The sequence below is a fragment of the Ambystoma mexicanum genome, chromosome 11 (genome assembly GCF_040938575.1).
Source record: "Ambystoma mexicanum isolate Mex_15411 chromosome 11, UKY_AmexF1_1, whole genome shotgun sequence".
Classification (NCBI taxonomy): Eukaryota; Metazoa; Chordata; class Amphibia; order Caudata; family Ambystomatidae; genus Ambystoma; species Ambystoma mexicanum.
The window spans coordinates 620,242,629-620,255,297 of NC_090934.1; the positions used below are offsets into that span (position 1 = coordinate 620,242,629).

Here is a 12,669-nt window from a genome sequence, read left to right on the forward strand (position 1 = left end):
ATTCACATAGGACTGAGATGTCTAATTATCGCATGAGAGATGCAAACCGGCACCGAAAACAATTGACTCAAATTATTAAATGCTTTTTTAGTACTTTAGCCACAAACTGATTAGTGTACAACATGTGGACACATTTTTAGTTAGGGCTATTAGGTGGCACTTGCAACAGTTATAAGGCGAAACGATTGCATTAGATTGCAGATAGGGAGGAATGGCATATGAGGAGGGACACGCAGCCTGTAGGTGTTATTTGGTTATGTGCTTACCCATTGACTACCCATGGCCTGGTTAATGCCTATGACCCTTACAACCAAGTTCTTGCCCCTCCTCGTGGAAAACACCTCCTCATGGGAACTCTTTGAGCTTGCTATACTCAAGCCTTACCATCAAACGTTGCACTCCAAGTGACTATGGGTGCTTTTTCAAAGCAGTTTTCTGAGAGTTAATCACTTAATTGGAGTTGTAACCCCACTACTTGTGTAATACAATTGTTTTTACTGGGTCTGCCTTCAGCCACTTGATTTATAAGTACTCTGGTTGTTCTTCATGGAACTCATGTTAAAAACAAGCATTGGCAAAGCCAACAGTGTTGGCTTGTGTATAAGAATTAGGCATTTGCCAGACACCGCATTTAGATGCCCATGTACTCGCACAATGCACCGGCTACCATCAATGACCAGTTAATACTTTTACAGCTGAGCCTAGCAAAGCCCAAACTGTTGGCATTGACAATCATTGTTTTAAAAACGTGTGGGAAATAAAATTGGTTAAATCGCACAGCTGCAGAGTACATTAACTCATCAAAGTGGCCCACTCTGCTCCACAGACGTCGCCAGGTGCGTCGGCCTTTCGGTAACTTGGCCTGACAGTTCGAGCCTTCATGAACCGACGCTACAGGAAGAGCGACAGTGGGGGGGGTTCCGTTACTAAAACCTTAATATGTAAAGCGCTTGCAGTCTGTAAAGTAGAATACATTTCTGATTGGATCTAAGCATCCTGCATCCGGCAATGCAGCTTCCCAGGACTCAGTCACCGGAGAAGCCTTTTCAGACCCAAGGACTTTGCAGGACAGACCCCCTCCTCTTTGCTCCGCCCCTTCCCGAATGACACACCCAGTTTCCTTACATCCCCGGCCTCCTTCACGAAGAGACAGGCTGTTTCCTTTCATGATGGTAGACAGCTCCCCTTTAAGCTGCACAACAGGTTCAGCCGACAGAAAGTAACCCGAGCCTGCTCTTTCGTTAAGGATCCGTCGGCGGAGGAGGGCAGCGCTCGGGCTGGACTCAGACTGCGCTGGGCAGCTCGTGAAACGGTGGCAGCTGCTGCCTTGCCTGCTCCTCGCATGGAACCGTGAGCACAGCTCTGCGCCTCTCCCCGCAGCTTCGTTCCTCACCCCGCAGCGACAATGAACCGCTTTGGGCAGAAGGAGGACGAGACTCTAATAGAGCTCTCAGACACCCTGGCTCTGAACGGTATGTGAAAGCGGAGTGGCGAGTGCCAGGGAATACCGGGGGGGAAGGGGAAGCGTTTCCTTCCGAAAGGCTCTATATGTTTGGCCTTCTTCTATAGTTCAGTGGGTTGCTAATTTGAAATGGGCAGGGATTGTAGCTGTGCGATAATAACATTGTTCCGTTTGGTGTCGGATAAACAGCAGCGTTTAGCTGTTGTCCCTGGGGAAATGCTTCACTGTGCTAGCTACAATAATATTTTGTTTCTGTGTCGTTTTGGAGGGTGCATTGATACTTTATTCGAAGCTTGTCTGTCCGTATTCCCTATTTATTTACGTACTACGACAAACGATGGCATGATATGTACTCCTACCATGTAAGGCTGAGACCAGGCAGCCCGTGATGTTTCTTCATCACATAACGGAGGGAGTCGATCATGACTCAGGCCAGCCGGATCACGTCCGAAGAAGGGCACGGTGGAGGAGCCGGCAGGAAGTTCAACCGGTCCCTTCCTTACCATCCATCGACAGTGATTTTGGGAATTTTAGTGCATAACAGGAAGACAGGGCGGCTGCTACTGCAGCATGCAATCAACTGTGCTGAATGCCCCTATCCACATTGTAAACATGTATTCTGCAATTAGTTGCAGTGCCAATTGTAGACTTCTATTGTCCTTTTGTGAGTTAGATTTTGCTGTTAGTATTTTCCATATTCCCGGAGTTGCATGGCAGAAACATTCATGTTTTTGTTTTTTGTTTTTTTTGTTTAGTGCTGTTTACAGAAAACTTACGTTCCAAGCACAAACCCACAAACCAAATCTTAAAAATCTCACGGATTATTATAACAAACTATACTGTACATATACTTTTATGTATAAAACTAGAAAGTCATATTAGAATTAAGATTCATAAGTATTACCTATTTTCAGCACATCAAGTAAACATGTCGATACTGAAAGTGAGAGACACCCGATGTTATCGTTTCATATTCCCCATTTAAAATGTGGTATCTTCTAGTAAAAAGCGTAGTGTGTGAAATGAATGCGTTTGCAATGTAGCATACTACAGTATTGGATTATTCTGTTGGCTGTGTTTTACTGACAATGTAATCATTTGTGTACTTTTGGCATCCATAGGTTGTGTGTGAGCTGCAGGATGCTCCATTTAAACGGCAGTATTGCATATGTTGTAGTATGCTTCATAGTTGTGTATGTGTGCCATAAATGCAGTAGTTAACTGACTTTACTACTGTAGTGCCTGTACACACAAACCGTATATCCCCAACCTTTCCTAAAAACAGACTGCAAAGAAATGTCTAAACATCTGTTCATGAAAAGGCTGCAACGAGGTGGGAGGGTCCTACCTAATATAGTACATTTTGTTGGTAAATCACATTTGTGTTACTGTATTTGAGGATTTTTATAGCATGAACCTAGCTAGGAAGCAGCCGTGCATTGTATATATTCCTGAGGGTAGCCTCTGATGTAAGGGCATGGGATGTACCAGTGACGTTGGAGCGCTATGAGTGTAGGTGGCTAACGGCTAAAGAGTAAGGTCTTGAGTCCTGTTGGAGCATATTGGCTAATGTTCTAGTAGTCCAGGCCGTAGCAAGGTTTGGCCAGATTCCTACTCTGTGTGCCAGTTTCGTCCAAAGCCTATCAATGGGCTGGCTCCTTGGAGCATGACCAACCTGAGCTTTGGAGTTTTGCAGCTAGGTAGGCAAGTATGTGGGTGGTAGTTACCTTATAGGTGATCCCGGCAGTAATAAAAAGTATTCTGGCTCGGCTGGGAAGCAAGTGCAGCTCCCTTAGGATGGAATACATTTGGTCAAAATTCCTGACTCCTTATGTCATGTCGCAGCCCGTAGTGGAGCCTGGTGCATTGCCAAAATGCCAATGAGCAGGGAATGTTCCTCCCCATATGTGGAACATTACTAGGGGCTGGACTCTTGATTTAGAATTTCTCAGGTGGCAGGAATGGTTTTATGCTTCAAAGGGGAGTTTGATACCATGCAGTTTGGGTCTGTTTGTTAGTAATCTCTCGTTCTGAAAATAAAGTGATTTGGCAGTCGGACCAAGTGCAGTGTGAAATAGTCAAGGTACATGTCGTTTAGCCAACCTTTAATGGGTGAATGTTTTGATGGTTGGCCGAGTAGCAAACATACCATCTTTGTTGGATTGAGCATCACGCGTGTCCTTGTCATCCATGATTCGAGAGAGGCAAGGCAATTCCTGAGGTGCGAGATAATGTCCTATATCCAACTGACATTTAGGTATATTTGGGTGCCATCCTTGCATTGATGGAGTGAGATGTGGGGGTCATTGTGAATCAATCTCAATGTGTAGATGAAAGGTCACAGGGGAGAGTATTGAGCCTTGTGGGATTCTGCAGGTAACCAGGTGGTTGTCTGACCTGAAGTTGCTCATCTGTACAGCTTGGTTTCTGTCTGAGAGTTGAGAACTGCGCCAAAGAAACCCATTCTGCTCGCCAGCCGGCTGGTCGGCACGAGGTGGTCAATCATGTTGAACGTGGCAGAGAAGTAAAGGAGCCGTAGGAGTCATTAGCCACCTTTTGTCCATGATATCAAGACCATTATCAATGAGCTGGATGTTGGCTGTTGGCTATGTCAGTACTTCCAATAGTGTTATAGGCTGCGTTGGTTAACGCGACCATGGAGTTGGTTGGTGCCTGCCTTCGCAATGACGTCTCCATTGATTGGAAATCTAGTTTTTGAGTTTGTCTAGATCCAAGATGGACTTCTTTGAGGAGAGGGCAGATTAGTCCTGTTTTAGGGTGCTTTAAAAGATACCTTGAGTGAATGAGGCATTTCCTATTTCAAAGAGTGGGGTGGATGGGCGAGGGCAGCCTTGATCTTCTTTAGGTTGCTGGCAGGTACGGCATCATCGTTGTATACAGTTAGTTTAACTGCTGCAAGAAGGGGTGAAGGCAGTCCAGGGTTTCCTTATGAATTGTGGGTTTGTGATGAGGGATGCAGCATGACTCATTTCTGCGGGATCTATCTGTTGTCCCATGTTGATCATGAACTTGTTAATAGCATTTCATTTTTCTGTAGACCCTGGAATTACCCTGCGTTTGAACAGTAGTTGTCTGCTATGAAGAGAGCTTTACTCTTCTGGTGACTGCAAGGTATTTTATGAGTAACGTGCATTTTTGGCTTTCACTAGACTGGCACATACTAGGTAAGACCTTCAAGTTGAGGATATCTTTGTGTCTCTGGGTTTTATGCCCCAGAGATTTAGTGAATGGATTTTACAATATTTGTTGGTTAATTATTTGTACTGACCTGTCACACATTTAATTTATCAAATGCATTTTGTGATGGCCTAATACAGTACTCACTTGCAAAGTACAATTTTCTACAGATTGGGCCTCATAACGAGTTTGGATGTAGCCATGGCGCTATTAGCATCATGGCTGCCTCCAAACTCGTGTCCGGGTTCTCGGTATGGGGACTTACCAGGTCAGTTACCAGCGGGTCCGTTATTAGCTCCCTGGTCCCTTAGCAGGACCCGCTAAGGGACCTCGGAATGTGGCAGTAATGGATTAACGGCACCGGCATCCTTACCGGTGCCATTAACCCCTTACCACCGCACTCGTAATGAGGCCCATTGAAAATATGAAATGTTAGATTTGAGCCAGAAGTAAACACAGGAGATTGCTGTATAATATTTTCCATAACTACCACTTCTACAGCCTGACAACTGAAGTACAACATTGCAAGCAGATTAGTGACCTAAAATAAACCCGTGGGGCAGGTCAATGGTCCTTTTTACAAATCTTTTAGGACATGGGCTTGGAATTGTTCAAATGGAGTACTTGAGGGTGGCTTTTCAATCTTTTAGCCTGACCTGTGGTTTTAGTGTAACCTCTTTGATATACTCTCATGATAGTGATCCTAGCCTGCCTTTGTTCATAGATGTTGGAAGTCCCAGTGGTAATTGCCTTAAGTGTGCTTTATCTGGATATACATGTTATGTAATGCCCAAACTCTATTCACATTTTTGTCCACAAATGACCCTTCAAAAATGCGTCTTACATGTAAGTTGCAAAAGGTGGGCTAGGTGGATCTTGACGCACAATATAATAGTAGTATCCACACGGCTTTTAACGAGTGGCAAGAAGGGGCAAAACCTCTGGTGGGCTGACTTGCATGTGATTGCAAGACAACCCCTGTGGAATCTTTTTACATGTCCCTGACTGTCGAGGGGAATGGGCATTAAAGGGATGCACAATTTCCCTTGTAGGCCGGATTGCCATTGGCCAACATTGTTAAGCGCAGTGTTGCACTAGTTAACTTGAACCCCAACGCCACAGCTCTCCAGGTGTTGCTATGCTGCATTCTATCTATAAGTCACCACCCTGGATCTTCTTCAGAAGATCGCCACACTAATGCACAGCACTGCATGGCACGACCTGTCAACCATATTAAGATTCTGATATTGCCTGCCACAGCACCCTGTTCTGTATCCCAGAAGGGCTGCAGGGGAAGGTGGTAAAGTGAGTTCATATCCTTTGAATAATGGGCATTGCATGCAGTTACAGTTCTATTTATGGTTGGTGGACAATAAATATGCTGGACTGTGTTTTATTTAAGGATATCTAGCACAACGTAATTCTGTATCTACAGTGTATTTTCAATGCATAAATGACTGTGAGGAAGTCTGAACACTTTTTTTTACTGGTTTGTATTGGCACTGTAAAACATTTACTTGAAACACCATTTTCTCCTCCTCCAACACCATTCCAACGGAAATTGAAAGCCATGCTTCTACTACCAGCGACACATCGCAACAATTAAAGGGTGTTGCCGCAGACCTGAGGAAGGTAAAGGAAACCATGTGCCCTGCCTTTTACCGTCATCAGCAGCGGGCCTGCCGGGCAAACGGTCCATGCCAAACGTGGAGGCATTCCCTGAAGGCACGCGGTCAGCAGGCCCAACTGTGACAGATCCTTGGCTGTTGCACAATGTCAAACCAGGGAGGGAAGGAAGGAGGACACCAGGGAATGTTTGTTAATTTTAATTTATTTTTGATGTCGCACGGTAGTCAAAGTAAGGGTGGCAGTGGGCGTGCTTTTTTCGGTTTTGGAAGTGTAGCTCACATTGTTTGTTTCGACTAGCATCTACTCTCGGACCTCATCCCTAATGGCTCAAGTGATGTCATGATGAGAATTGAACATAATGCACCCTCTCACATCGTAACTATACAAGTGGGTGGCTTCAACAAAGGGCTGTGTTCAACATCTGTATGATGAAGGTGGAGTATTCCTGGTGTGCTCTTATCTGTGATGTCCCTCGGATAACCCTGGTGGGGCGCCTCCACATTGTTGATGGCTGCGACCAAACATGTTGTTCATATGCATTCTTTGTTTTGTCAATTGAGCGTGAGATTTCAGTGGGGAATGTGCCATTGCTAATATATTGGTGGGACAGCTTTCTAATACGACTCGCCCGTCGTTCTAGGGAAGGTTGTCTGTTCCTTGAAGATGAGGGATAAAAACAGCGAAAGGAGAAATGGGCAGTGCCTGTGCACACCTATGAAGGTTGTCCGCGACTTAAAACGTTGTAAGGTTTCATCATACAGATTTCAGTGAGTGCGAAAGAGTTCTTGCTTGCTGGGTTTGTTCTTGTGCTAAGTAATGCATTTCCTTTTATTGCACTGTGTAGTACTAAAAGTAGCTTGTCTTGTATTAAAGTCATACGGACACTTGCAATGTTTCCGGTCCATTAAACAATCCCTTCTGGCCATGTGCTCGGACTTATGAGTGTACATTGTGGCACTCTGCTAAGCGAGAACTTGGCAAAGCAGAAAAGTTTAAGGGGCTCATTGCAGCTTTGGTTGTAAATTGGCAGCAAATCCACCAATTGAGCACCAAACATGTTTACCATTACTGCCATTCCGTCCTGAGACATAACCAAAGGATTAGAAGTGATGGTATGGCTGTGCGAATCCCTCCTTTCGGTAAACATTTTTTTTTAAAAAGTACTTCAAGGGGATTTTGGCAGATTTACCACAATCGATAATATTGTGTGGTAAATCAGCCAATTTTTGGAGGGAAAGTAGAGGATTTACTTCAAACGTTTGCTTCAAGTGAAACCTCCACTTTGCCTGGAAACTCAGAACTCGGCGATTTGGTAAATGTAGTAGTAATTCTGTTACCCCCCAGACCCCAAAAAAATAATTCCAATTTTTTTTTTACTGCATCGCCACACTTGTAGTGAGGCCTTCAGTCTGGTGGAGGGCAGCCGAGCACCCTTATCTAGCATGATTGGGTAATTCCCTGTCCCCATTCTATTTATCTTTAACCAAAGTCTTAACCAAATGAATTTATACACGTGTAGTTTTAACCAAATTTTATACACGTGTCTGCCTGCAGGATGTCTTTCAATAACTGGTGTGCTATTCATTGATGAGTGCACACTCCCTGCGAGAGTGCTCCTCGTTGGTCAAGGTTAATCATTCCAAACTCTGCTCTTTCTTTGCACAGAAAGGTGATCGTGCCTACTAACGACTGTCATTTAATAAGAGGGGTATAAGTGCCGTGTCTCGGGAGCGGAAATGCTCAGCCTTTCTACGATTTAGACATTCTCCATGCCTTTCAGTCAATGGAGCCTACTGGCAATCCAGAGAGATTGTTGTGTAGAGACCTGCAGCATCTGTGTGTTTGGAAACGCACAAGTTGCGAAGGTACATATATTGTACACCTACGTATATTGTACCCCTAGTTTACATAATTTCAGCATCTCTAAGGTTAAAACATGCACAATAGGCATGCGGGCAGTGATGACTGCATATGACTTGTGCCATCTCAAAGCCATAGGAACAAACATGAGGAGAAAGTATGCACTGTCTCTCGGGTGAAATGTGTCATATTGTGCCTTGTTTGCTGGAACACAGGAGGTGACTGAGCAGTCGGTTCTCTGGGTTGCAGGACGAGGAATACCATCTTTGCTTTGTAGAAACAGCAAACGCCCAGATAGTAGAAGCATGAGTTCTACAAGTGGAAGAGAATGGGCACCTTCTCCATAGTTCATGTCGGCTAATCTGGGGGAAATTATTCCTGCTTGTGTAATATTGATTTATTCGGCAGTGCCAGCTTTCCTAGCTCGGTCATTGCCAGCCCATTTCCCTTCATTTTTTCATGAGCTGGCAGGGTAAGACATTGCAATAATGGATCAGGAAAATCCATGTCCAATATGGAAGTAGTATGTACATTCACAATTTGGAAACCTTCTGTTACTATTTTGCCATCAACACGTGGTTTGTTGGTGGCAGTTCTCTGAAGTGTGTTGTTTCACTTTGCTTCATACCAAGTGCATTTGTTCACTGCATCTCTCTTTGGAAAGTAGGATATTTGGACGGTGTGGGAGATACAATGCTTTGCCTTCCATGGGGTCATTTTTGGTGGTATGGTGCATTACAAATTTAATTGGTTTGGCAGATATGCGTGATGTTTACGCACGGTTTGATTTTGTCGGGTTTGTATTGTGGAGTGCAGGCACGGATCTCGATTTCTAAATACACCGCCATAATGAACTCTGCAAACAAATTCAGCATCATCGCTGCCTGCATGCGATTTTGGTGCAGGGGGAGATGGTCGGGATTCCTGTGCAAGCTGCCTGTTTTTAGCACCTACTGGAAGCAACGCCGTTTCATAGGAATCCTGATATTGCCTTCAGCCTGTGTAAAGATATTTTATAATACTCTGTAATCATGGTGTAATTCAAACAAGGAAAACTGGCCCCTCCTATGTTTGAATTGTACCATCTATCAAAACCAATAAAAATTGCAAACAAGTTACTCATTGCAGGGAAACGCAAGCAGTGCAGCGTGCTCCGTGCAATGACTGTGTCCATGAACCATGGTGTTATTCGAAGACCTACTACTTGCTTGGTGCTCCCCTGTGTTCACCACAGCAATTCAGAAATTGGCCTTGTGATGTTTGCGTGCAACTTTGTATTGTTTTGTTAAATGCCAGACATGGTGGTGCCTGAAGTCCATACCCGTATCCCGTTCCAAGCCTGGAATGTAGTGACTACGATTTTTCAGTCCTGCGATTGATAAAATAGGCGGGTTGCAAAGACGCAGTATTCTTGCATATTGAAAGCATCTATTTTAGAGTTCTAATATCCAGGATATTGTATCCTGATGGCAGAATGTTGCCATACTGTATTTCGGAAGTATGACTGCCTTGGGTTGCGGCACCTGTTTCGGGCAACATGTCAGGAGAATGGCACATGCTACTTATTCCGTGGTGTCCCCATCCTCTAAACTCATTGACAGCAGTCATTGTTAACGATCCATTCATCCTGGTTGTGTTTTTCATCACATACATGTAAGGACTTGTGCTATTTATTTATTATTTTTTTTCCTCAACTAAAGGAAACGCTCAAGCAGGTTTAGCGTATTTTAATACCATTTTGTCTTGGCTAATGGGCTGAACAACCCGTTTCCAACTCTTTTGATAGGATGAATGGCTGAGAAGATCGACGGGAATAATTGCTGCATGCTGTGATGTAGTGTGCTGCAAAAGTAGGCATATGACACACAATGCTGTGCTGTGCAGAGCACGATATGCTGCCCTAGTATAAAGCCTGAATGTTTGCTGCATCCACGAGAGCCGGTTTTCACTTCCCAACCCTGCTTCACAGTACTCTTTGAATGGTGTGAGCATCATGGCATACTCGGGTAGTGGGTTCACTGGATATTTTGATGACTATACACCATGTACAAGCATTCCATGCACTGTGTGTGAATACCAGAGTAAATATGGGTATGTGGGCTATTATGACATTGGTCATAGCGCAATCATCTATACAGGTAAACACATCTAGAATGATTTGGTTTTGCCAAGCCATGTTTGATTGTGCGAGAGATTTATTTGCTTTGTCTCGTCTTTTGTTGGGCAACGTTAGCCCCCCCGCATAGTGCTACGAGAAAGTTTAACTGCCTTAACTATATTTATACACTTCCCTGAGAAACAACCAGTTTGATCCTCTTCTCAACACATACTTCCTTTTCCTGTTATGCTTGGTTCATAATTCACATCTTCAGCTTACATTTATTTTGTTTACATTTAATTATTTTGTGTTATAGTTTAAAACTGTACACATCAAAATACAAGTAAATAAGAATGTCACCATGTATTCTAAAATGTTACATTCATCACATACTTAAAATCAATACATTATTTCGTAATCTTAAAACTCCTAAAATAAGTTATAAAATTCTATATTGATTATTAAGCCTGTATTACAAATTTTGTGTTGCATCAACCACACTCGTGCAAGGTGCAGACCAACCCGTTTAGAGGTCATGCAACATTTCCAAAACGTTGCTTCTTTGATAAAGTCTAAATCATGAAAATATTCCCTCAAATGGCACATCTAGGTTGGTCCCAATTTTACAGCATTCCGTCATCACATGTTTAGCTTTTTTCTGGGATGTTGTCTTTCTTACATCTGCAACAGTATCTCTTGCCAGGGGGTAGATTTAGAACTGGACCAATAAAGGAAGGCAGTTGATTCACATTAAGAGAATGAATTAAGAGACAGGAGGGGAGGGACATGGTGCCAAATACGGTGTGGCTTCCTGTAGTTGTCATTTCTGCTAAATGTGTATATCACTTTAACATTGCTAAATTGCAGAAATTTCGCTACCAGTCCCATTTCTCTATTTTTAACTCAAACTCTATCTTTAACTCATGATATTCCTTAGACAATCAATGATTGCAAATAAATCTGTTGTTAATTTCTCATATAATGCAGATACCTTGGATTTCATATCCACACCCAAGGAGTACAGGATGGGGCATTTGGGTTTAGTCATGACCCTAATATATGTTAGTAAAACAAAGGAAATAATGGATGAAGGGTTTAATGAATCTTAACCTTTGACATTGCCCTGGGCAACCCTCCAGATCATTGTTCGTTGCCTGCCAAGCCATTACAGAAGAGGAAGACCATATGCAAATCAGACATGGTCCCACTGAAAGGGGTAGTTCGGCTCAAACTCCTTGGCCACATCCCTCCTGCACGAAACCACAAGCATCCCCAAACATGTCTTGGCCTTGTTGGGCCTCATCAGTGAGGAGTAGCTTGGGTCTCTAGGCCCAGCAGGCACGGGACCCAAGTCTTGGTATACCCATCCCACTCGGGGTGACTACAGCAAAACAAAGGAGGTGATGTCTGAAAGGTTTCAAATTCATCTTAACCTCTGGCATTACTCTGGGCAACCCTCCAGACCATTCTTCATTACCTGCCAAGCCATTACAAAAGGGGAAAGACCATATTCAAATCAGGCTTGGTCCCACCCCAAAAGTGGTAGTCCAGCCCGAACTGCTTGGTCACATCCCTTCTGCACAAGACCACAAGCAGGCCATGTTTCAACAACGCCATGGCTTCCAAGGAGATGAGACCTATTTTTCCTGTCACAGTATCTCCATTGGAACACATGCTGTTAAACCCAACATAGTTTTCCAGAAATAGCCCTCTAGTCTTGGCAAACAAAATCTAGGTCTTTTTGACAAAGGTATGACTGGTTGCTGTGGCTCATGCATTGGCAAGAGCTGAACTGTCGTTAAGGGAAAGAAAATATTTTCTGTTTGTTCTCAGTAAGGGATTTCTCATATTTGCAACTCATTTTTAATTAGTTTGGGTAACCACCCAAAGTGAGAGTCATCTAGACGTGAGCCATTTGCATTTTGACCCTAGCGAGGAAGTTGTAATTTAGCCACACACAACTGATGACGCCCTAGGCGGATGCATTTGTCTGGGGTTGCTGCTTTTGCTCCTGCTACTGGAATGGAAGGATGGACTGTCCTTATGGGTGGGTCCAGACTTTGAGTTGCCTTCTTGGATAAATGGTACCCAAGTCATAAGGCTGTACAGTAGTTTGTGGGAAGTAACTCCTGTTAATGACGTGTTTGTGTTTTTGTTTTAGTTTTTCTTTTTTTTTTTTTTTAAATATAATGTACTTTATTCAGTGTAATCAGCCAGAGCCCGGCCATTCGGATTGGTAGCCTTTCCTACTGGTTGCACAGGCTTATGTTCACTGTTCTTATGTACACTTGCTTCTCCCACCTTAATGTTTAATTAGCAAATGCCATAAAACCAGCATTCAAGTCAATAGTGTTTGATATCTGACTGCAATAAAGATATTCATATATATGATAACAATTGCTTAATGAGCATTCTCGATGTA

At 43.5% G+C, this 12,669-nt stretch overlaps 1 protein-coding gene across 6 annotated transcripts in view; it reads left to right on the forward strand.

The window, feature by feature from the left end:
* Positions 1–1,101: 1,101 nt before the first annotated feature.
* Positions 1,102–12,669, forward strand: part of ANO5 (anoctamin 5) — a 652,338-nt gene continuing 640,770 nt past the window's right edge. For all 6 annotated transcript variants that reach the window (XM_069623486.1, XM_069623488.1, XM_069623491.1 and 3 more), the window contains exon 1: positions 1,102–1,472. In XM_069623486.1, the coding sequence (XP_069479587.1) occupies positions 1,406–1,472 (67 nt within the window). In that variant the 5' untranslated portion in view covers positions 1,102–1,405. The remainder of the gene's footprint in view (positions 1,473–12,669) is intronic.